This window comes from Aquarana catesbeiana, linkage group LG05 (genome assembly GCF_042186555.1).
Source record: "Aquarana catesbeiana isolate 2022-GZ linkage group LG05, ASM4218655v1, whole genome shotgun sequence".
NCBI lineage: Eukaryota > Metazoa > Chordata > Amphibia > Anura > Ranidae > Aquarana > Aquarana catesbeiana.
The window spans coordinates 465,528,938-465,554,825 of NC_133328.1; the positions used below are offsets into that span (position 1 = coordinate 465,528,938).

The following is a 25,888-nucleotide window of genomic DNA, read 5'->3' on the forward strand; positions in this document are numbered from 1 at the left end:
ACACTGTGATTGCTTGTTACAGTGATGATCACTGTAATATCAATCATTTAAACTATTATGAATGGCTTTCATTCGTGACTTATTGTTTACTTTTAGAATGCTATGATTGGCCACAGCTATCACATGGTACAGGGTACAGATCACACACAGTAGTAAACAATGATGTCATGAATGGATTCCATTCATGACTGCTGTTTGCTATGTGTAATGTGATCCCGTGGTATCTGGGCCTCTCACGTAGCCCAATACTGAGCACCGCAATCCGTTGTGTCCAAAAAACACAGCAGTCGCAGGTACATCACTGTGCCTACTCAAGCCGCTGCCCAGCAGTGAAATTACTGTTGGGTGGTTGGCAAGTGGTTAATAAATCACTTAATGCTATTATTCTAATGAAAACAGTATAAGCCCCTCGCAATTCACTGTACAGCAGTGCTTGATCTGCTTGGGAGAAGCAGTACAAGAAACAAATCAGTTGTTCTGCAATTCTTATGTGCTAATAAAATGCATGCTTAGAGGAAGAGAGAACTGGGCGACAGAGAGATGAGCTTACCAGTCTGCTGCTTCTTCTTTCACTATCAATTCACAGAATGAGGGGGCAAGACCTGTGAGTACACCTTAAAACAGAATTAAATTCAGCTCAGGTTACATTCTTGGCATGATGTCTGTGTGCCAGGATGAATGAACTCCATTCAAAAACGGCTGAAGAATTTCTCCCAGAAGAAGCCGGGGAGAAGATGCCAGCTTGGGAGCATTGGAGCAGAGGCAAATATTGAGGGCTTAAGTTCTGCTTTAACTACAGTAGAGAAAAATCAGGTCTTCTACCCTTCCCAAACAGGGCAGTGGTATGTGGCAGAGCTGTATAAATCTCAACACTTAATATACAGGAATACAAGTCCTTTGACATGTATAATAACTCTTTATATGTACTTCATGTGTATTTAGCGGTTTACCAGGAATTGAGCTTTTTTGAACTAATTTATTTCCACTTGTCATTTTCTTGAACCAGTTGCATTTATAAAGTCTTGATAGGCATTGTTATGCGTGCCAGTATTTAGACATTATTTTATTAGTATTGCAAATTTTTTACTTTAGGTTCCCCAGGATGAATGGAGTGGATATGCCCCCAAGAGTAATGAGGAGATTCCATGTCGACGAATGCGCAGTGGCAGCTACATTAAAGCCATGGGAGATGATGACAGTGGAGACTCCGACACAAACAGCCCAAAGCCATCTCCAAAGATTGCAGCACGGAGAGAGAGCTATCTTAAGGCTACCCAGCCATCACTTACAGAACTCACCACTCTCAAGTAAGACAGATTTCCAGTCTTCATTGTAAGGTTAACACATGACTTGTATGACGGGATGTCTGTCATGCACACGCATGCCAGCTAGTGGTTGTCTTTTTACATAAAAGGCCTTAGTAATAGGTAATGTTAATGAAAGACATTTAAATTCATAGGTATGGGTGCCAGTAACACAGCATGCAACTATTCTACAAGATATTTAAACATATGTGTTGCTGCTGGCAATATTATTGACTATACTGTTATATTTTTTTTATATAAAGTGTATCTATTCATTCATCTTTAACCACTTCAGCACCGTAAGATTTACCCCCTTCCTGACCTCGTCATTTTTTACTATACAGAACTGCATTACTTTAACTGACAATTGCACGGTCGTGCGACACTGTACCCAAATAACATTTTTGTCGTTTTTACTACAAATAAAGCTTTCTTTTAGTGGTGTTTGATCACCTCCGCAATTTTTATTTTTTGCGCTATAAACAAAAAACAACTGACAATTTTGAGGAAAAAAAAAATTATTTTTTTATTTTCTCGCTATAATACATATCCAATAAGATTTAAAAAAAAAATCAAATTTCTTCATTAATTCAGGCCAATATGTATTGTTTTTGGTAAAAAAACAAAAAAAACAATGAGCGTTTACATTGATTGGTTTTGGCAAAAGTTATAGCGTCCACAAACTATGGGATAGTTTTATGGGGTTTTTTTTTCTTACTAGTAATATCGACGATCAGCGACTTATAGCAGAACTGCGATATTACTGCAGACAAATTGGACACTAACTGACACTTTTTTGGGCACCAACTACATTATTACAGTGCTAAAAATATGCACTGTCACTGTACTAATGACACTGGCTGGGAAGGGGTTAACATCAGGGGCGATCAAAGGGTTAATTATGTGCCTAGCTGGTGTTTTGATGTAGTATGGGAGGTGCTTTTACTAGGGGAAGGCATGGCTTGGTGTTCCTGCTTTACAGGATCCATGCCTTCCTTCCTTACTGACAGAAGGGTGATCTGCCTTGTTTATATAGCAGATCCGCCTGTTCCGCCTGTGTACCGAACGATCAGCGGATGTCGGCTGATATCGGGTCCGCGGGACCTGCTGATCAGCTCCTGCTGTGTAGAATCACAGTGGGAGCGAGCCACTGGAGGTGCGCACTTGTGCCTGATACCTAGAAGTGCAGGATCATGTATATATACGTGATATATGTGATGCTGAACAGTGCGACTTCCCTGTAGCAGTAAAACTGCTATAGGGCGGTCGGCAAGAATTTATTTGACATATCACTAACATGACATATATAGAGGTATATAAACTAATTGATGTCAGAGCTGATGCCAGGTGCTTGTGGATAATGAGTGTTGTTATTTTTTACCTTTTGCGCACTTGTTTTGACATTGACATCATCCCCTTTATCTCGGTTATCTTCTGTGGCCAAGACTACAGTCTTTTCACTGTCTGCAGCAGCCAATAGGCAGAGGTGAAGCAAATGGGAAGGGCCCATTTAAAAATCTCTGCACCAAGGAGTAAGCTATCATTAATGTGTTATGTTGAGAAGAAGAAGGGTGAGATACCCTGTTTCCCCGAAAATAAGACCTAGCGTGATTGTCGGTGATGGCTGCAATATAAGCCCTACCCCCCAAATAAGCCCTAGTTAAAGTCCTTGTAGGTCTTATTTTCAGGGTAGGGCTTATTTTCGGGGAAACAGGGTAGGGCTTATTTGGGGGGTAGGGCTTATATTGCAGCCATCACTGACAATCACGCTAGGTCTTATTTTCAGGGAAACAGGGTAGAGTGGGATTCTGCTAGGTAGAGGCTTCACTTACTATATAGGAGAGTGGAAGACTGTTGATGTACTGCTTTTTTCGTTTCATTTCTGTTTTTATCAGCGTCTTTATTATTTAAAAAACTCCAGGCAGTTCTACATCTCAGAATTATACAAGTCATCACAGTGTCACCATGTTTACTGAACTGCAAACAGATTACTCAGGCAGGAAAACTTTTTTTTGTACTTGCTTGCAAAGCTAACAATTGTAAAACTGCTGACGATTTCACTCTGAGAGGAAAAGCCAGTGGCGTTGGCTGTATTATTGAGCCATAATGTTAGTGCCTGTAATGATGATGCATTTTCTTTTCTTGTCTGCAAAACTAACAATGATAAAATTGTTAGGGACTTTCACTTTGGAGGAAAAAAGTCCACTTTTTATGCAATAATATCAGACACTCACATTAAGGGACACTGCATTTGTCAGACTGCCAATAGTCATTTCTGAGATCTTCGGCTGCAGCAAAGCTATATTTACTACAAGGCCAATTGTAGTGCAACGCAGGTTTTATTTCTCTATAAAATGATATATAGGGAAACGTTTGCTGTGCAACTATATTTGCTGTACTCATTAGTTTGATACAAGTAACTGTGTTTTCACACAATGTGATTACAAGAACTTATTCTTGCAATACTTGGAGGTGTGACTGCTGTGTTACCTGCTGATCTCCTGCAAGTTCTTCAGTTATATTACACTTTCATAAAAAAAATTCACATAAAATCAAACTGCTTTCTCTAGAACTTGCTTGCTTGCAAAAACTTTTTTCCATGACAGTTGAGACCTTTGGTTAACGTATCGAATTGTACACATTATAACAGACTTGTACATTTTTTTGAAAACTATTGATGCAGTTCAGTTTGATATGGCCCATTTTTCATTGCTCTTGCAAGGTATCAATTCTTTCTTTATGCACAAGCCCCTAAATTGCTGACCTCTTTTGGCATGATTTTGTTACCATGTCTGAAAAACTGTCAGTTCATTGCCTTGTGCACCATAGTCTTGAAGCTGTGTTTTCTTCATATGACTGACTCTTCCTGCACACCACAATTCTGTTTTCCTGATGTATTTGTCTGGCTCACATTGTTATTATCACTGGAAACGCATCAATTCTTTGCATTGTGCATCATAATTCTGATTTCCTACTGTCTTGGTAGCTCACTTTGTTACCTTCATTGGAGAAATTGTAATTCTTTATTTGTGCTTTGTAGCCCTGGCATGCTGTTCATGCTTGGTATGGCCCTCTTTGTGAAATTCCACTAGCAATGTGGCTTAGAACCCATATTGCAGTGAGTGACAAATTGTGAAAATGCATTTACATTTAGATTCCTTGTCTTTTTAAAACACTTGAATACACTGCATTTCATACCTGGTTTCTGGGGGTCCTTGTTGAAATTAAAGACAAAATACACAGCACATGGAGTTTAAAGAACTAGGTGGTAAACTGAGGGCAAGGTTGTCTAAGGGACCTTCTTCTAGAATTCTGCCAGAGCCAAATACGACACAGAAGAGATAGTGGGTACGTAGGTAACTAAATGCATGTTTCAGGTTTTCATTGAACTATGACAATAGCTACAGAGCAGTGAATGCAGAGAGTTGGAGGATAACCCCAGCATACCTGATCTTGTAAAAAAACTGCAGCTATCAAGCAGAAAAATTCAACCAAGCCAATCATCTCTTCCTTTAGGATCAGTCAGGAAGGTTGTGTCTTGATAAGTCACAGTGTCCATTCACGTTTTCCTGTCCAACTACAACTACCCAAAGAGTTTATAGACAGCTTAAAAGGGGAATTGTATTTCATAGCGCACTGGTCAGACATTTCTCTGGCATACAACTTTACTGTATATGCTAAAATAGTTATTACCCCTAATGTATGGAAGCCTGTTCAGAGGCTGCCAGGCCCAGTCACCAGCTCCAAGCACCCCAGCACACAAAGGCTCAGTCTAGGGGTTGTTTTTTTTCAGATTTATTACAGTAAGAGAACAGTAGAGAGGGATAAGGATGCAGGATACTCCCAAAACATCAAAACAGGTACAGGAAGACAGGTTCCCAGGAACAAATCCTTTAGCAGTAGTCTTTACTGGAGGCAGGGGATGGCCAGATAATCTGAGATTCTATATGAGCAGTCCCAGTCCCTACAGCAATCTTTGGCATTAACCCCTAAAGAACATACACACCTAAAGTCTAAGGCCAAGGTCCCACTCAAAATGTCCAAGGACATATGTCATCCACTCAGCTTCCATGAGACACTCTTCAGTGAGAGAGAAGGGCCTTCTTCAACCCAGCTTCCACAGGTGATGCCCTCCATCAAATATCTTTTAGTCCAAGTTCCTTCAGGCTCTCAGTCAAGCTCACGCAACAGTTCTTCAATACACTGGCTGCCTCCCAGGGGGCAGCAACCCCAGAAGAATAACCCTGCTAAACAAGATTCCCAAACATTTATCTTCTCCCCCGCCACCTTCTAGACGCCTCCTCCTACGGATTGGCTGAGGTCAGATAAATATTCATAACTTAGTGGCAAACTCTCCTACTCTATTTCTGGAAACCAGAGGCAGACAGAAGCAATCAACAAGCAAACTTAGGGAAACCTGGCCAGACCTAGAAAATTGATTGCTGCTCCGCTGAGTACAGCAGAGACAAAAAACTTCATTTAGCTTGTCAGGGTGCTACACTAAGGGCAGTGTGTACCTGCATGGGACATAGAAAGGGAGTCTTCTGGGTTTATATGAGTGATTTGTGGACTGGTGGGCACATCAGGATGTAAACTAAATAAAAGGAAACTAGGAGAGAGAAAGAAAGAAAAGAATAACATAATGTAGAGATGGTGAGATAAGGATCATTCATTAGTGGAGTGTTAAAATGGACAAGATTGGGAGCGGTTTACAGCAGATTTGTTTATTACAATTAAACATAACAGAATGCAGCTCAAAACAAAAATAAAGTGTACACAAACTCTAGAACCAGAGCAAGAAAAACACGAGAGCTTTAGGTTTTTGTGTTTTGGTAAGAAATGTTTTAACTTTATAACCATGACTTTATCATGGTTTATCATGGTTACTTTATTCATTTACTTTTTATCTTTTTTTTAGAACTTGGAAAGTGACTCTGAGATATAAGCTTATGGATTAAGACAGGGATGGTGCATATGCTGTTGTTATGCTATATGATATGCTATTATTTATTGGTATGAAAAATGACTACTCAACTGTTGTAACATGCTAGAGGTTATTGATGAGTAGGTCCAGATGCTTTACATGAATGTGACAGGCCACAAAGTATGGTAGATGTGCAATAATGGGATATTATCGCTGAAACTCAGTAGTGTAATTGTATTGTTCTTAGTGAGAAGGGAAGAATTGATATGTTTGCTTCATTTCCATGGGTCATTGGAAAAAATATTATGTTTATCTCAGACAATATACAGGCCGTTATCATAATGGTTCATGAAACATTTGGTTAGCAGTGATCTTAAAGCAGGCCTTGCGCTGCATGCCCATAATACATTTCCACATTAAAGTGGTTTTAAATAGACTTACCCCGCTCCCAGCTTTCTCTTGCAGTGCCTAGGCAAGGGTGATGTCACAATCACTCCAGTGTGATCCTAAGGAGTTTGGAGTTTCCCAGATCTTACAAGAAGATTCTCCTTCCCTGCATAGTGTTGGATAGCTTGTCTACAGCTGGGCACTGTGGTTGATCCCTCCAAGCCCCATGTTCCTTATAGGGCATGTTTTGTTTTTTATCTCACTTTGCATACCAAAGTCCTCTTAGTGCTAGGCACTGCTACCTGTATTTTAGAGTATGCTGGCTGGTGCAGAAAGCTAAATCTCAACCAAATGCAATTTAATAAAGTCTCTGACTCATCCCTACCCCTTCCTGTCTATGATCTACTTTGGCAGCCTTCTTTCTCCACTCTCCTATTCATTCCCACATATTAGTCTACTCATTCACAGTTTTGTACCACTGATGCACCATTATGTGCTTTCAGTAAGAAAGACATCTTCTTCTCTTCCCCTCTTCTTTTCCTCTTCATCTCACATTCCACTCTCTGTCTTATCTCCCCTCCATAATACAATACAATGCTGTTTTTCTGTGGGCCTTTAACGCATTCCAGCACATTTCCACTCATTTTCTACAAGCTTTCATTAAAATCTCTGATGTGTCTACCTTGAAATAAGACTCACCTCCTGCCTTCATCATACATGCCACTTTTTCCTATACAACTTCAATGCAAGATCTCCATGCATTTTCTGCATACACTTCACCAGCCTTTATTCCCCACCCATAACTAGTTCCTACCTCCAATAGCAACCCCTGCCCCCAAACACTGCCTGCAACAGCTCCTGTCCATGTGTTCATTCTGATCCCCACCCCACCACCTCCACCATGATTGTCTCCCATTCACAATATCAGCTATTGTTTCGGTCCCGTGAAGAAACTGTACACTTTGTATGATATAAAAGACGGCGGCAATGGAGGACCATATCTGCATATTTATGCTGTTCTTGTTCTTGAAAGTTAGCATTCCAGTGAGCTAGATATGTCTTATTAATAGACAATTAATATAAACAAAACATCTGTTACTGTTTTATAATCTGCAAATATGTCTTTGTAAAATGATTCCTCTTCTATGTTAAGAGTCCTTGTACCCCACATTCTATTCTCCGTGGCATGTATTTTTAGAAGCTAATTTTTGCACATAATTATGTCAACTTTGCATGCAGTTACATAAAACTAATTACAGCTTGCTCTGCCTCCCATGAACTGTGATAAAAGTATGTAAAACCAGCTCTTCTCTAATGCAGATAAAAACAGAACAAAAAGTAAATGTTGTTTATGCTAAAAATAATGAAGGCACATGTATTTTGGTAGATGACAATGGTAATAATAACAGATCACCAGATTTTTTTTTTTAGTATTTAAACATTTCTGCTCAACTAAAAGAATCAATGAGAGTTTTTAATAATCCTTGGACACATCACCCTTTTCAGTAAAAATCTGAAAATATCCCACCCCACTCACTCTCTGTTAGATCCTAGAGGCCGTTACCTCTTTCTCAAAGGCAGCTTGGGGAATCGGCCAATCACCTTGGCTAACATTTACTCTTCGAATGTGAAACAAGTTCCCTTCTTTAGCAAATTTATGTCTCTTCTTTCTGCGTTTCAATCTGAGATATTGATCTTTGGAGGTGATATGGATGTCCCTCTTAACACCATATTGGATTCCTTCACTAGTTCCTCCTCCCTTCCCTTACCGAGCTCTACGTCAGATACAGTCTCAACTTCATGACCATTTACGACTCGATAATTGGCGTACCCTTCACCTGAAAGATAAAGACTATACATATTGTTCATCACCTCACAACAGATATTCCAGAATGTATTACTTCTTCTTAACCCAACAAGGCCTAACCTTCTTAAGCAGGCCACAATTGAATCTATGTTCCTTTGGGATCACCACCCAATCTCTATTTTGCAATCGTTTCTGGAGATTTTTCGAAAAAAATGAAAGTGTCGCATTGATGCCTCCCTTTTGACGGACAAAAGTAATCTAGATCACATCCAATCTTTCCTCAGGTCCATCTTCCAAATCAACAACACTTCTAATGTGCACCCCTTAACCCAATGGGAAGCATATCAATGTGTTTTCAGAGGTGAATTCCTAGCTATGGCATCCAAATGCAAACAACAGAAACAGGGCACCATTCAAGATCTGACTAACCAAATTAAAAACTTAGAAGCATTGCACAAAAAAACAGGCCTTATAAGTCCTACAAGAACGTACACAAGTTTGATCTCACACGCTGGAAGAATTAAACCAAGTAACAAGACAAAAATTCACCCTGATGTGTAAACTGTTCTACGAACAGTGCAATAAAAGTGGCACACTTTTAGCCAGAGCCTTACAGGCTAAAAAAACATGCACTGTGATATGCCAAATTCAGTGATGGCTCACTTGAAATAAATAACAAGGATATTGCTTCATGCTTTGAGCACTATTACACAAACCTGGATAACCTACCTCCTCAAACTCCAACCAAAGACCCCTCAACCTTTAGAGCTACGCTTATACGAGTCTGCTTAAGGCGATATGCCCCATGACCGATATGCCAGAACAAGGCACAGTCTCTTGAATACCCTATGTCAATAGAGGAACTGTCACAAGTGGTTAAGCAGATGAAATCAGGAAAGAGCCCTGACCCTGGTGACTTTACAGACGTATACTACAAAACTTTCAGGGCTATCCTTGCTGCCCCCTTTCTCTCAGCATTTAACTCTTTCACATCCCCTGCGCATTCCCCCATCACCTTCTGGAAGCCCACGTGACTGTCATACCCAAAGAGGACAAAGACCACACCTTAGTGTCTAATAATCACCTCATCTTCCTCCTCTATGTGGACACTAAACTCTACATGAAGATCTTTTCCAACTGCCTACTCCCACTTCTCCCATCCCTAGTGGCCAAGGATCAAGTGGGCTTTGTCCCTGGTCCAGAAGCTAGAGACAACACTATCAAGGCCCTTGTTCTTCACCCCTGGCTGACTTCCTCTAAGCAAATCGGTTTCTTTCTCTCACTGAACACGGAGAAGGCATTCAACAGAGTGGCCTGGGACTATATGTCTGCAGTCTTCTGAGCCATTGGCCTTTGGGCAAACAAGCTGAAGTTGATTATGGCACTATGCACAAACCCTACCACCCAAGGTAGAGTCAACGGCCATTTGTCAAATGCCTTCTCCTTCCAAAACGGAACACCTCAAGGCTGCCTACTCTCCCCAATCCTATTTGTGCTCACACTAGTGCCTTTCCTCAGTCGACTCTGAGACAACTCAAACATTAAAGGACTTTCAGTATCTGGGCATGAATTTAAAATTGCAGCTTTTGCAGACAACATTTTACTCTTTCTCTCAGACTTCCACATCACTCTTCCAACCTTTTTGATAGATTTTGCACATTTCAAGATCATTTCTAATGTTAAATTATTTTTGAAAAATCTTACGCCTTAAAGTGGATGTAAACCCGAATTTTTTTTTTTTTTGATATCATAATGTAGAGTATAAGATTTCCTATCATTTGAGCCCAGTCTTGCCACACAGGGTTAATCCATCTCTGAGCAATCCTCTTTTATTATTCAGTGAGAAAAATCTTGACAAACTGAGAAAAACTTTGTCAATTACTCCCCCTTGCTCTGAGTGACAGCCTAAGACACAGGCATTATTTTTTAATTCCCTCCCCCACTCCTTTCTTCAGCAGCTCTGCAAGGATTGGCTGTTCCACATCTCAGCATGATTTGGCATGCTGAAGTCATGTGGTTACTTTCCTGTCTTTTCACTGGATGTTAGAGATCATAGCAGAAGTTCAGTGTTAGAAATACACAGGAGAAAACGCATATTGACAAGGGGAGTGTAGAGGTGGGCGGGGAGTCTACTGATATCACAACTCCACCCACCGAGCTCCAGACAACAGACCCACCCACAGAATCTGCAGTTTTTCGGGTCTCATAACAGACAGAGGGGAGACATTTGACAGGTAAAGATACATGCAGGAGGCATGTATATCCTTATAGATAACCCCTATGGGAGTAGTTTAGAAAGGATGACATTGGGTTTACATCCACTTTAAACATTTCCCTTTCTATGGAAACAGTGACCCGTTGCCAGAACAACTTTCCATTCATCTGGAAAACTAATGCAATTACATATTTAGGCATTCAATTCCCAGGCCACATTCCTGACTTGTACTCTTTGAACTTTACACCGGTACTGACTGCTATAAGAAAGAACCTATAAAGGTGGGACACCCCCTCCTTTTCCTGATTCAGAAGAGCCGCCATAATAAAAATGAACATCCTACCCAAACTTGTTTACATTATGCAAGCCATTCCCATCCACTTACCTTCCGCATTTTTCTCCTCTTACAAAACCATGTGCATCAAGTACCTTTGGCATAACAAATGCCCCCGTATCAAATATGATCACCTAGCCCTTCCCAAACTCAAAGGAGGCATAGGCCTCACCGATTTACGTGACTATGGACTGGGAATTCATGCATCTACAAAACAATGGGTAGAGTTAGAAGACACCTTGTCCCCACACCCCCTGCCACCACCCCTTGGCTGACCCCTAAATATGTTCCACCTACTGTCAATGACCAACTGCTTCTAAGCCCCACCTTACAATGTTTTACTAAAGGCAAATCAACTTTGCACTGCAAATGCACTTGGAAGTGCACTTGGAAGTGCAGTCGCTGTAGAACTGAGGGGAAGATTTGAAATGAGGGGAAGCTCTGCTGATTGTATTATACAATCATGTACAAGAAAAAATGCTGTTTTTTATTTTCCTTGCATGTCCCCCTCAGATCTACAGCGACTGCACTTCCAAGTGCACTTGCAGTGCAATGTGGATTTGCCAGTAAATAACTGTAAAGTATAGTAAATAACCTCCTCCCCCGTCTCAACTATATACTCATTCTTTTTTGCTAAGCACTCTATGAAACAAGATAGGGTCTGCCAGTTCTGGGAGAAGTAACTCTAGAACTCACAGAAGAGCAATGGGTGCACATATTTGAAAACATTCAAAAAGGATCAGTAAATGTGACAGTACAAGAAAATGGTTGTAGGGTTCTGACACACTGGTACAGAGTTCCGACTACCATCCACAAATTCTCACCATCAGTGTTGAAACCTATGCTGGAGATGTAGTTCAAAACTAGGTTGCCTTTTACACATCTACTGGACATGATCCTTCTTCAGAGCTATACGCTGCCAAGCTTTGCATTCTGGTTCTCTGGGTTATGACACAAGCCCCTTCAATACAGGAATGGTTCCAGAGAATCAATAAGTTCACTGAAATGGAGGCGCTTATTGCCTTTTCACACAATACTCTTTCTAAATAAACCTCTTGCTGGTCCTGTTCGTTTCAATTCCAAACCACCCCTCAATATACACATGTATCATGAGTTCCAATGCCAGCTAACCTGGATAAACGTTTGGTTTGCGCTATTTTTGCAATAATATACCTTTGATGAAGGTCTCCTGACAACCACGGGTAGTTATCCCCCCCTCTCAGCCTAGCCTTTCCCACTGTTCCTTCTCTCTCCCTCTCTACTTATTTCTCTCTTTCCTTCCCCCCCCCCCAATTTTTTTCTTTTTGCCTCTCTTCCCCCTCTCCCTTTCCTCTTGCCCTTTCCATCTAACCAACCTAGTTAGAAAACATGAATTTTGCCACACATTTTGTCATTTGACAAATGCGCTACCAACATGCCAAAATGCGCATCGAAAAAATGCACAATGCTTCATGCTCAAAAAATGTTCAATTTGGCTTTTTGGGCCTTTTTTTGTGCGCATTTTGGTACGTTTTGATGCACTTTTTGCTGATTTTTTCAACACACATTTTGCCTTGTTTTTTAAAATGCATTTTAACACATTTTCATGTGCATTCTGGTGCTTTTCTTAACATGTATTTTGGCTCACTTTTTACCTGCGTTTTTGTGTGCATTCCGGAAACACATGCAGAATGCATGATATGATTGTGGTGCCTTTAATTGTTAATGGCACCCCAAAAGTGGCAAGTAAATGTGCTGTTTGCCAAAATATGCATAAAAAGCGAATCAAAATGCATGTTAAAGTGTCAAACTACATGGTAAAATAAGCGCCAAAGCTGGGCCACCTTAACATTACCCTTTAACCGCCTGCTGCTTGGAGATTGAATCCCTTCTGGCTTACATTGCTGCCAGAGGATGATGATATCTTGGCAGCATGGGGACAATTTCTTGCGGACAATGATGGCTCTGCCCCGCCTCACGTAGTCTGGGACGCCTTTAAATTATACGTCAAATCTACCCTGGTTACGAGAATTAATAGTTTAAAACGAGCCTCTGCAGCTGATCTGGAGAAAGTGATAGAGGATCTGACTAGAGCAGAGCAGGAATTTCTACATAACCCCTCACCAGAGAGAGCTGCCACACTTAAGCTGCATTCCAGGGCGGTCACGCAGATTCAGTATGAGAAATCGAAACGTAAATTATTCTTTTGCAAACAAAACCTCTTTGAACATGGCGAAAAAGCCGGTAAGTTACTGGCCTACCTGTTGCATTGTGAGGACCGCCCTGCTGTAGTTATTTCACTTAGCTCTGACGATGGTACGATGGTACTAGAACCCAGAAGAGTTACTGAAATATTCAGGAACTTCTACACTAACCTATATACCTCGACAGTAGGAAATGCCCACTCAGACGTTGAATCTTTTTTAGGCGAGATACAACTGCCACATCTTACGGTGCAACAGATGACGGATCTTGATAGATCCCTTTCCACGGAAGAAATAGCTGAAGCCATAGCAGCCTTCCCCCGTTCCAAGTCACCAGGTTCCGATGGACTTAGACTCCACAAACTATACAATCACATATTTGAGACCTCCACTCTGCCCGCCTCAATGCGTGAAGCCATGATAGTTTTGATCCCCAAACCTGGTAAGGACCCACATCATCCAGAATCATATCGCCCAATTTCCCTATTGCAAGTTGATGTCAAGATCCTTGCCAAGATCCTAGCTACCCGCCTTAACACAGTTATTCTTTCCCTTATACATGAGGATCAAGCAGGTTTCATGCCGGGCAGGAATACCTCCTTTAATTTGAGGAGACTATTCATCAATCTGCAGACACAACATGACAATACGGGTACTAGAATGATAGTTGCACTAGATACAGTGAAGGCATTCGACTCCGTTGAATGGACCTATCTTTGGACATGCTTGAAACAATTCGGTATAGGACCTAGGTTTAGAAAGTGGGTTCAGCTACTATACCAGAGTCCGGTGGTCAGGGTTGTAGCGAATGGCTGGGCATCCGATCAGTTTCCCCTTACCAGAGGCACACATCAGGGGTGTCCCCTCTCCCACTTATTATACGCACTGGCAGCAGAACCTCTATCAGTGTCCTTGAGGTCCAACCCAGATATTGCGGGACTTCGAATAGGGCCCATAACAGAGACAGTCAGCACCTATGCCGATGACACACTGTTATACATTGACGGATCGACAGACGCACTACAAAAGGCCTTAGCCACGATAGAACGATTTGGCTCCTTTTCAGGACTAAAAATCAACTGGAACAAATCACAAATACTTCCACTGGATTGTTTCCCAGAGACCCAGGTGCAAGCTCAACTCCCTCTGCAGAGTTGATCGTATTAAATATTTCGGTATACACGTTACCAGGACATCGGCGGACTACGTTAGACTAAATGTACAACCTCTCTTTGAGATGCTCAAGCACAAGACTCAAATTTGGGCCAGATTGCCGTTGGGGGTCATGGGGCACATTAACCTTGTTAAAATGGTGTTGCTACCCAAAATCTTATATATACTCTGGCATTCCCCGGTATATCTGGTGCTTAGGCACTTCAAGGCGATGGATGTTATCTTAAAACATTCATATGGGGGAAAAGTAGGCATAAACTTCCATGGCACAAATTGAAGAACCCTACTGATTTGGGAGGAACAGCACTACCTGACCTCAATGTGTATTATATAGCAGCACAACTATCTCAACTGTTCCATATTGTGAAAACTGATAGAGCAAGATTCTTAACCTTTCTTTGCCCCAAATGGTCACACTCAACCAGGGACCCTCTTTTAACCATTTTAGGTCGAACGCAAAATCTTAACTTAACCAAAGATAGAACGTCTCTATTACATCACTACAGATGTATCTGGGACATAATATTGACCAAAATTCAATCACCATCACTACATGAACACACTCCCCTTTGGTTTAATCTTGACCTACTAGAGTTTCACTCCTTACCAGACTCGGAACTATGGAGATCCAGGGGCAATTCTCAGTGGGTTTTACCCCACTTGAAGTGAACCCCTTTGTGGCTGTAATATGTAGCTCAGATCCTAAAAAACTAATATCTACATTCTACAATATGTTGCTCACACCCTTTGCGAGTAGGTCTGCTTACGCACTAAAGGGTAGGTGGGAGGAAAATGTTGGGGCGCTAGAAGAAGCGGAAGAGGAATGGAGTGAAGCACTAGACCATTGCAAATTGGTATCTCCCAAATTGTCAGACCACCTCACACAGCTATACATCACCCATCGGGCATAACTTACCCCAACTAGAGTGTCAAGGTACAGACAGGACCAAACCGCCAACTGCCCTATGTGCATTCAGGCTTCGGGCACATTCTACCATCTGATCTGGGATTGTCCCAGGATACAAGGTTTTTGGGCACAAGTCATAGTCACAAGGCATAGTCCAATTCTTACACGACACCATGGGCTCCCCCATCACACAAAACCCCAAACCGTGCCTACTAAGCATATACCCAGAACCAGGCATCAACAAATTCATTAAGATATTCCTAAATGAAATGTTGTTCTCTGCTAGGAAAACCATAGCAAAACAGTGGATGAGGCCTACCCCACCTGAGTTTACAATGTGGCTAAGGGAAGTAAATAATGGTTTAAAGTACAAAAAACTCATAAAAACTCATATATCAACATAGAGGTTGTCCTTCCAAATATGATAAAATTTGGGATAAGTGGCTATAAGCCCCGGGGACTATATAGTGAAGCCCCCCTCCCTATACTTGTTCTTGTATACAAATTGCCATGTTCTTAATATCACTCTCAGTGGAGTGGGAACCATGAGAAGGTTGCATATTTGCTGTACCATGCAAACTATGTTTCTATATTTTCTGCCATATTGTCCTGAATTGCTGAACCCCCTATCACCTCTAACTGTAATTCCCTTCCTACATGGGATGTCTTTTTCCCCTTTTGCCTCTGGATGTAATTATTGTCACTCTTATTGACATTTACTGTGATAATGTTCTTATTGTATACTTTTTTGACTGTACCAATAAAAGCCGGTTGAATGAAATAAAATAAGCGTCAAAATGCGTGTTAAAATAACCTGTGCCAAAATGTGCGCTAAAGGGCCAAAATGTGTGTTTAAAAAAGCACCAAAATGCACAATAAAAAATACGGCATGTTAAAAACCAGCAAAATGCATGTAAATAATGCCAAAATGAGCAATAAAAAAGGGCCAAAACATACATTTAAAGAATGTGCCAAAAATGTGTGTAAAAAAAACTGTGAGTTAAAAAAAGTACCAGTGCTTATTATTTTCAGCTGTTCTGTAATCACACAGGTATCTCAGGAGATCACAGGCAGCCCCCCCCCCCCCCTCTACTCAGATCTCAGGTGTTTTCAGAGGAAAAACGTCTCCTCTGTTCTCCTACTGAGAACAAATGTTCTCTGCTTCATAAACAGGGTGCCAGAGGAGATAAATTATCTCTGTTTGATAAACGTACACCACAGAGTGTGTACTGGCCACTCCCCAGAAACATAATTTCCTGCTTGTGTGATTGGCTCACCAATTTTCCCAGAAGTCTGCCTAAGATACAAGTCAGATTTCAGGCATCCCCTGCAACAAAAATGTCATTTTTCGAAAGAAACTTTCAAAAGGAACCCATGTAAAGGGATGCAGGCCCAGCAGATTTCCTCATTAGTGCCCAGTAGCTCCACACCTGAGAGTTAATTATGAAACCACTCCCATTTGACTCACTCTCTCTTTGTGCGATCGTTGTGCACAGAGAAAGAAATACAGTGTTACAGATCATTACAGTATGTTTATCCATTTGGCAGCTTTTAATAAACCACATGCACAAGGTATTTATTAAAAAAGTACACCAAATAAAAACTTTAAGACCCCTTTCACACTGGAGCCATTTTTCAGGCGCTTTAGCGCTAAAAGTAGTGCTTGTAAAGCTCCTGAAAAAAGCCTCATCTGCAATCCCAGTGTGAAAGCCCCGAGGGCTTTCACACTGGGGTGCTGCGCTGGCAGGAGGTAAAAAAAAAACCCTGCAAGCAGCTTCTTTGAGGTGCTTTAGGAGTGGTGCACACACCGCTCCTAAAGTGCCCCTGCCCATTGAAATCAATGGGCAGCACCGCCGAAGCGCCTGTAAAGGGCATCGGCGCTTTGCGGGCACTTTTAACCCTTTATTCGGGCGCAAGCGGGGGTTAAAAGCGCCCCGCTAGCTCCCGGAAAGCGCTGCAAAGACGGCAGTAAAGCGTCGCTACAACTAGTGGCGCTTTACCGTGTGTGACAGGGCTCTAACTCTTTGACATCAATGACATCTTGTCATGAAGTGGTAAAAGAAAATATAAATCAGCACTGTAATAAAAGTTTGTAATTGGAAAACAGAGGGGCAAGCCTAAGTGAGATGGATGAATGGCATGAAAAAAGACTTGAAAGGTCTTAGCTCAGTAGACTGGGAAATAAATGGTGAACAGGCAACACTGAGCTGGAGTTGTTCAGGTGGACATAGTTGTTCATGGGCTAAAGCACCATGGAGTAGTTTACCAAAAGAATATGTTGGGGGATATAGATCACAAATAAGCTCTGAATAATGCGGTAAATAAACTACTGCTTTGAAGTAATAGGACATCACAGTCTCTTCTTGTTCATCTTATATTCAACAAGCGTTTAACAAATTCTTCTTAATAATCCAAACTAATAATTCTAAGTACCCTGTGATTGTTAAGCTTTTGTAATGGGCTTAATTAGGGAGATCAACATATAATGTTTCATGCTGTGTGCATTCCAATCCTGCCTGCCAAAAATCATATTAATGTTTAATTAGAATATCTGTGGTGAGTCATTTGTAACAGTGCAAAGGGTAAATTTAAATCAGTAGCATTTATTACTTTTTACATTAACTTCATTGTATTCATTAGGACAGTGAATTCACCAAGGAGGGTTTTGCTCTACAAGTAAAAATATGCTACATTAAACTAGTTTGTTTACAGAAGATGGAAACAATACATTTTGAAGAGCTGTGTGATCTTGGTTTTAGAGTCATCTCATACCATGGAATCTTTAGAGGCAAGTGGAAAGCACGTTCATAATGCTGCAATAACTTTGCAGTGGAGTGAAAAAAAAAATCATACTTGCAGTTTAGATACATGTTGAATTTGGGGAAATGCAATACCCTAGGAATGTACCTCCACATAGGTGGACCCTGGGAAAGTGATGTCTAATTGCACACCATCACAAAATATTATTGGCACTTAATGGTGAAGAATACTCGGAGAAAATAACCAGAATTCTGTCTCAGATTAAATTTTCGAATGTAATTTTCCAGTTCAGTACTGTAGGTATGCTGGTAACATTTCTATTCTTAGAGAGATTTAAATATAATCGTCTTAAATATAAATTTGGGAGACTTCTGATGCACACAGTGGGTGTCATCTGAAGTCTCCACATACAGAGGAATAATAAGCAAAGACAAAGAAGACCTACAAAAAAAATCATATACTATATATACACTATATATAGTGTGTCAGGTAGGTCAGTGTGTGTAAGGTAGGTCAGTGTGTCAGGTAGGTCAGTGTATGTAGGTCAGGTAGGTCAGTGTGTGTAGGTCAGTGTAGGTCAGGTAGGTCAGTGTATGTAGGTCAGTGTATGTCTGGTAGGTCAGTGTATGTATGTCGGGTAGGTCAGTGTATGTAGGTTAGTGTATGTAGGGTAGGTCAGTGTATGTCGGTGTATGTAGGTCAGTGTATGTCAGGTAGGTCAGTGTGTGTAGGTCAGGTAGGTCAGTGTATGTAGGTCAGTGTATGTCAGGTAGGTCAGTGTATGTATGTCGGGTAGGTCAGTGTATGTCGGGTAGGTCAGTGTATGTCTGGTAGGTCAGGTAGATCATTGTGTGTCAGGTAGGTCAGTGTATGTATGTCAGGTAGGTCAGCGTATGTCAGGTAGGTCAGTGTCTGTCAGGTAGGTCAGTGTGTGTAGGTCAGTGTATGTAGGTCAGTGTAGGTCAGGTAGGTCAGTGTATGTCAGGTAGGTCAGTGTATGTCAGGTAGATCAGTGTGTGTCAGGTAGGTCAGTGTATGTATGTCAGGTATGGGATGAACCCAGTATCTTCTTCTTCTCCTCCTCCTTCTCCTCTTCTCTACTTCCAGAAAGATTGCTGATAATGAACAGTCAGGCCAAAATGGCACCACCTGCACTCAATTCTCTGAGAGACTGCCTTCATTAAGCAAAGGTGGTCATTATACCATGGAGGTCAGTGTATGTATGTCAGGTAGGTCAGTGTCTGTCAGGTAGGTCAGTGTGTCAGGTAGGTCAGTGTGTGTAGGTCAGTGTATGTAGGTCAGTGTAGGTCAGTGTATGTCAGGTAGGTCAGTGTATGTCAGGTAGATCAGTGTGTGTCAGGTAGGGTAGTGTATGTATGTCAGGTAGGTCAGTGTGTGTCAGGTAGGTCAGTGTGTGTAGGTCAGTGTATGTAGGTCAGTGTAGGTCAGGTAGGTCAGTGTAGGTCAGGTAGGTCAGTGTATGTAGGTCAGTGTAGGTCAGGTAGGTCAGTGTAGGTCAGTGTATGTCAGGTAGGTCAGTGCATGTAGGCCAGTGTATGTAGGTCAGTCTATGTAGGTCAGTGTATGTCAGGTAGGTCAGTGTATGTCAGGTAGATCAGTGTGTGTCAGGTAGGGTAGTGTATGTATGTCAGGTAGGTCAGTGTATGTCAAGTAGGTCAGTGTGTGTCAGGTAGGTCAGTGTGTGTAGGTCAGTGTATGTCAGGTAGGTCACTGTAGGTCAGTGTAGGTCAGTGTATGTAGGTCAGGTAGGTCAGTGTAGGTCAGTGTATGTAGGTCAGTGTATGTCAGTTAGGTCAGTGTATGTAGGTCAGTGTATGTAGCTCTGTGTATGTCAGATAGGTCAGTGTATGTAGGTCAGTGTATGTCAGGTAGGTCAGTGTAGGTTAGTGTATGTAGGTCAGTGTATGTAAGTCAAGTGTATGTAGGTCAGTGTAGGTCAGGTAGGTCAGTGTATGTAGGTCAGTGTAGGTCAGGTAGGTCAGTGTATGTAGGTCAGTGTAGGTCAGGTAGGTCAGTGTATGTAGGTCAGTGTGTCCGGTAGGTCAGATAGGTCAGTGTAGGTCAGGTAGGTCAGTGTATGTAGGTCAGTGTATGTCAGGTAGGTCAGTGTATGTAGGTCGGGTAGGTCAGTGTATGTAGGTCAGTGTATGTCAGGTAGGTCAGTGTATGTCAGGTAGATCAGTGTGTGTCAGGTAGGTCAGTGTATGTATGTCAGGTAGGTCAGTGTATGTCAGGTAGGTCAGTGTGTGTCAGGTATGTCAGTGTGTCAGGTAGGTCAGTGTATATAGGTCATTGTAGGTCAGTGTGTGTAGGTCAGTGTATGTAGGTCAGTGTAGGTCAGGTAGGTCAGTGTAGGTCAGTGTATGTAGGTCAGTGTAGGTCAGTGTATGTCAGGTAGGTCAGTGTATGTAGGTCAGTGTTTGTAGGGTAGGTCAGTGTATGTTGGGTAGGTCAGTGTGTGTCAGGTAGGTCAGTGTATGTATGTCAAGTAGGTCAGTGTATGTCAGGTAGGTCAGTGTGTGTCAGGTAGGTCAGTGTGTGTAGGTCAAGTAGGTCCGTGTATGTCAGGTAGATCAGTGTGTGTCAGGTAGGTCAGTGTATGTATGTCAGGTAGGTCAGTGTATGTCAGGTAGGTCAGTGTGTCAGGTAGGTCAGTGTGTGTAGGTCAGTGTATGTCAGGTAGGTCACTGTAGGTCAGGTAGGTCAGTTTGTGTAGGTCAGTGTATGTAGGTCAGTGTAGGTCAGTGTATATCAGGTAGGTCAGTGCATGTAGGTCAGTGTATGTCAGGTAGGTCAGTGTATGTAGGTCAGTGTATGTAGGTCTGTGTATGTCAGATAGGTCAGTGTATGTAGGTCAGTGTATGTCAGGCAGGTCAGTGTATGTAGGTCAGGTAGGTCAGTGTATGTAGATCAGTGTATGTAGGTCAAGTGTATGTAGGTCAGGTAGGTCAGTGTATGTAGGTCAGGTAGGTCAGTGTATGTCAGGTAGGTCAGTGTATGTAGGTCAGTGTAGGTCAGGTAGGTCAGTGTATGTAGGTCAGTGTATGTCAGGTAGGTCAGTGTATGTAGGTCGGGTAGGTCAGAGTATGTAGGTCAGTGTATGTAGGGTAGGTCAGTGTATGTCAGGTAGATCAGTGTGTGTCAGGTAGGTCAGTGTATGTCAGGTAGGTCAGTGTGTGTCAGGTATGTCAGTGTAGGTCAGGCAGGTCAGTGTGTCAGGTAGGTCAGTGTATGTCAGGTAGGTCAGTGTAGGTCAGTGTATGTAGGTCAGTGTAGGTCAGTGTGTGTCAGGTAGGTCAGTGTGTCAGGTAGGTCAGTGTGTGTAGGTCAGTGTATGTAGGTCAGTGTAGGTCAGGTAGGTCAGTGCATGTCAGGTAGATCAGTGTATGTATGTCAGGTAGGTCAGTGTATGTCAGGTAGGTCAGTGTGTGTCAGGTAGGTCAGTGTGTGTCAGGTAGGTCAGTGTGTCAGGTAGGTCAGTGTGTGTAGGTCAGTGTAGGTCAGGTAGGTCAGTGTATGTCAGGTAGGTCACTGTAGGTCAGGTAGGTCAGTGTGTGTAGGTCAGTGTATGTAGGTCAGTGTAGGTCAGTGTATGTTGGTCAGTGTATATAAGGTAGGTCAGTGCATGTAGGTCAGTGTATGTCAGGTAGGTCAGTGTATGTAGGTCAGTGTATGTAGGTCTGTGTATGTCAGATAGGTCAGTGTATGTAGGTCAGTGTATGTCAGGCAGGTCAGTGTATGTAGGTCAGGTAGGTCAGTGTATGTAGATCAGTGTATGTAGGTCAGGTAGGTCAGTGTATGTAGGTCAGTGTAGGTCAGGTAGGTCAGTGTATGTCAGGTAGGTCAGTGTATGTAGGTCAGTGTAGGTCAGTGTGTCAGGTAGGTCAGTGTATGTCAGGTAGGTCAGTGTATGTAGGTCAGTGTATGTAGGGTAGGTCAGTGTATGTCAGGTAGGTCAGTGTATGTCAGGTAGATCAGTGTGTGTCAGTGTATGTCAGGTAGGTCAGTGTGTGTCAGGTATGTCAGTGTAGGTCAGGCAGGTCAGTGTAGGTCAGTGTGTCAGGTAGGTCAGTGTATGTCAGGTAGGTCAGTGTAGGTCAGTGTATGTAGGTCAGTGTAGGTCAGTGTATGTCAGGTAGGTCAGTGTATGTAGGTCAGTGTATGTAGGGTAGGTCAGTGTATGTCAGGTAGATCAGTGTGTGTCAGGTAGGTCAGTGTATGTATGTCAGGTAGGTCAGTGTATGTCAGGTAGGTCAGTGTGTGTCAGGTAGGTCAGTGTAGGTCAGTGTATGTCAGGTAGGTCAGTGTGTGTAGGTCAGTGTAGGTCAGTGTAGGTCAGTGTGTGTAGGTCAGTGTATGTAGGTCAGTGTAGGTCAGGTAGGTCAGTGTGTGTAGGTCAGTGTATGTAGGTCAGTGTAGGTCAGGTAGGTAGGTCAGTGTATGTAGGTCAGTGTATGCCAGGTAGGTCAGTGTATGTAGGTCAGTGTATGTCAGGTAGGTCAGTGTATGTAGGTCAGGTAGGTCAGTGTATGTAGGTCAGTGTATGTCAGGTAGGTCAGTGTATGTAGGTCAGTGTATGTCGGGTAGGTCAGTGTAGGTCAGTATATGTAGGTCAAGTGTATGTAGGTCAGTGTATGTCAGGTAGGTCAGTGTATGTAGGTCAAGTGAAGTGTATGTAGGTCAGGTGTATGTAGGTCAGTGTATGTCAGGTAGGTCAGTGTATGTATGTCGGGTAGGCCAGTGTATGTAGGTCAGTGTATGTCGGGTAGGTCAGTGTATGTCAGGTAGATCATTGTGTGTCAGGTAGGTCAGTGTATGTAAGAAAAAAATAAAAAATTGCGCTTGGAAAAAATGTTTCAAATATGGTGAAAAATGACAATGAAGAAAAATAAATTCAAATAATATCAAGTATTAAAAGTATAAAGACACAAAGCTGCGGTTACAAGTAGGGCACACCAATACAAATATAAACCAAAAAAACGCGCTAAAATATGTTAAACAAATATGAGAGTGTAAAGTCCAATACAAAAATGAGTCCAAAATTAAGTGACGTAGAAACTCCTCAATGTGATAATGTTGAAAGATGATAATTCAATTAAAATATATCTATGTGGTGAAATGCTTACCAGAACATAAGCCAAAATCAGACAGGTGGCTTAAACCCAGCCCGGGCCTTTAGAGAGCGATTCCAATATGACAAGGTCAGTCGCACTCGCGTAGCATATTCAGGTCCGTATGGGGTTACCCAAAAGATATATAGCACAAAACATAGTGTAATACTGATAAACACAAAAAAACAAAAGAAAAGGGTGCAATACTCAAAAAACCCAAATCATATATATCATAAGGACATCCTGTGTGCACAGCATACACAGGAATGTGAGGTTGGTGACGTGCAACATGCAATGAAATAATACTCTTGGATGGATAGGTGAACCTCCAGGCAAATCTGCTTACCAGATATCAGAGATAAGTGGGCATACAACTACCACCAAAATGAAGAGCAAGAAAAATCGCACCAAGTGCACAAACATATGAAGCAGCTTACCAGATGGCAAACTGGTGTACGCAAACGTCACCCAGTTAGAGGCTTGACATCCTAACGTGACAGAAGATATATCTTGTGTGAACCTTTTAGATAAGCCGAAATCCTGGCAGAAATGGCGTAATCCCGTCCTGGCGATCTCGTCACGGGCTATTTATTGACATGCGCTTGTAGTTAAAAAAAATTCATCATGCCCACGGAGGTCTTCATACAGGATCATGAACTGGCCTCTCTCCTCCCTATTTGCAATTATGGGATGAACCCAGTATCTTCTTCTTCTCCTCCTCCTTCTCCTCTTCTCTACTTCCAGAAAGATTGCTGATAATGAACAGTCAGGCCAAAATGGCACCACCTGCACTCAATTCTCTGAGAGACTGCCTTCATTAAGCAAAGGTGGTCATTATACCATGGAGGTCAGTGTATGTATGTCAGGTAGGTCAGTGTCTGTCAGGTAGGTCAGTGTGTGTAGGTCAGTGTATGTAGGTCAGTGTATGTCAGGTAGGTCAGTGTATGTCAGGTAGATCAGTGTGTGTCAGGTAGGGTAGTGTATGTATGTCAGGTAGGTCAGTGTGTGTAGGTCAGTGTGTGTAGGTCAGGTAGGTCAGTGTATGTCAGGTAGGTCAGTGTAGGTCAGTGTGTGTAGGTCAGTGTATGTAGGTCAGTGTAGGTCAGGTAGGTCAGTGTAGGTCAGTGTAGGTCAGTGTATGTCAGGTAGGTCAGTGCATGTAGGCCAGTGTATGTAGGTCAGTCTATGTAGGTCAGTGTATGTCAGGTAGGTCAGTGTATGTCAGGTAGATCAGTGTGTGTCAGGTAGGGTAGTGTATGTATGTCAGGTAGGTCAGTGTATGTAGGTCAGTGTAGGTCAGTGTATGTCAGGTAGGTCAGTGTATGTAGGTCAGTGTATGTAGGGTAGGTCAGTGTATGTCAGGTAGATCAGTGTGTGTCAGGTAGGTCAGTGTATGTATGTCAGGTAGGTCAGTGTATGTCAGGTAGGTCAGTGTGTGTCAGGTAGGTCAGTGTAGGTCAGTGTATGTCAGGTAGGTCAGTGTGTGTAGGTCAGTGTAGGTCAGTGTGTGTAGGTCAGTGTATGTAGGTCAGTGTAGGTCAGGTAGGTCAGTGTGTGTAGGTCAGTGTATGTAGGTCAGTGTAGGTCAGGTAGGTAGGTCAGTGTATGTAGGTCAGTGTATGCCAGGTAGGTCAGTGTATGTCAGGTAGGTCAGTGTATGTAGGTCAGGTAGGTCAGTGTATGTAGGTCAGTGTATGTCAGGTAGGTCAGTGTATGTAGGTCAGTGTATGTCGGGTAGGTCAGTGTAGGTCAGTATATGTAGGTCAAGTGTATGTAGGTCAGTGTATGTCAGGTAGGTCAGTGTATGTAGGTCAAGTGAAGTGTATGTAGGTCAGGTGTATGTAGGTCAGTGTATGTCAGGTAGGTCAGTGTATGTATGTCGGGTAGGCCAGTGTATGTTAGGTCAGTGTATGTCAGGTAGATCATTGTGTGTCAGGTAGGTCAGTGTATGTAAGAAAAAAATAAAAAATTGCGCTTGGAAAAAATGTTTCAAATATGGTGAAAAATGACAATGAAGAAAAATAAATTCAAATAATATCAAGTATTAAAAGTATAAAGACACAAAGCTGCGGTTACAAGTAGGGCACACCAATACAAATATAAACCAAAAAAACGCGCTAAAATATGTTAAACAAATATGAGAGTGTAAAGTCCAATACAAAAATGAGTCCAAAATTAAGTGACGTAGAAACTCCTCAATGTGATAATGTTGAAAGATGATAATTCAATTAAAATATATCTATGTGGTGAAATGCTTACCAGAACATAAGCCAAAATCAGACAGGTGGCTTAAACCCAGCCCGGGCCTTTAGAGAGCGATTCCAATATGACAAGGTCAGTCGCACTCGCGTAGCATATTCAGGTCCGTATGGGGTTACCCAAAAGATATATAGCACAAAACATAGTGTAATACTGATAAACACAAAAAAACAAAAGAAAAGGGTGCAATACTCAAAAAACCCAAATCATATATATCATAAGGACATCCTGTGTGCACAGCATACACAGGAATGTGAGGTTGGTGACGTGCAACATGCAATGAAATAATACTCTTGGATGGATAGGTGAACCTCCAGGCAAATCTGCTTACCAGATATCAGAGATAAGTGGGCATACAACTACCACCAAAATGAAGAGCAAGAAAAATCGCACCAAGTGCACAAACATATGAAGCAGCTTACCAGATGGCAAACTGGTGTACGCAAACGTCACCCAGTTAGAGGCTTGACATCCTAACGTGACAGAAGATATATCTTGTGTGA

The 25,888-nt window shown here is 42.1% G+C and overlaps 1 protein-coding gene across 7 annotated transcripts in view; it reads left to right on the forward strand.

The window, feature by feature from the left end:
• Positions 1 to 25,888, forward strand: part of DLGAP1 (DLG associated protein 1) — an 834,809-nt gene that overhangs the window by 468,410 nt on the left and 340,511 nt on the right. For all 7 annotated transcript variants that reach the window (XM_073631412.1, XM_073631415.1, XM_073631414.1 and 4 more), the window contains one exon: positions 1,093 to 1,307. In XM_073631412.1, coding sequence (XP_073487513.1) covers positions 1,093 to 1,307 — 215 coding nt within the window. The remainder of the gene's footprint in view (positions 1 to 1,092; positions 1,308 to 25,888) is intronic.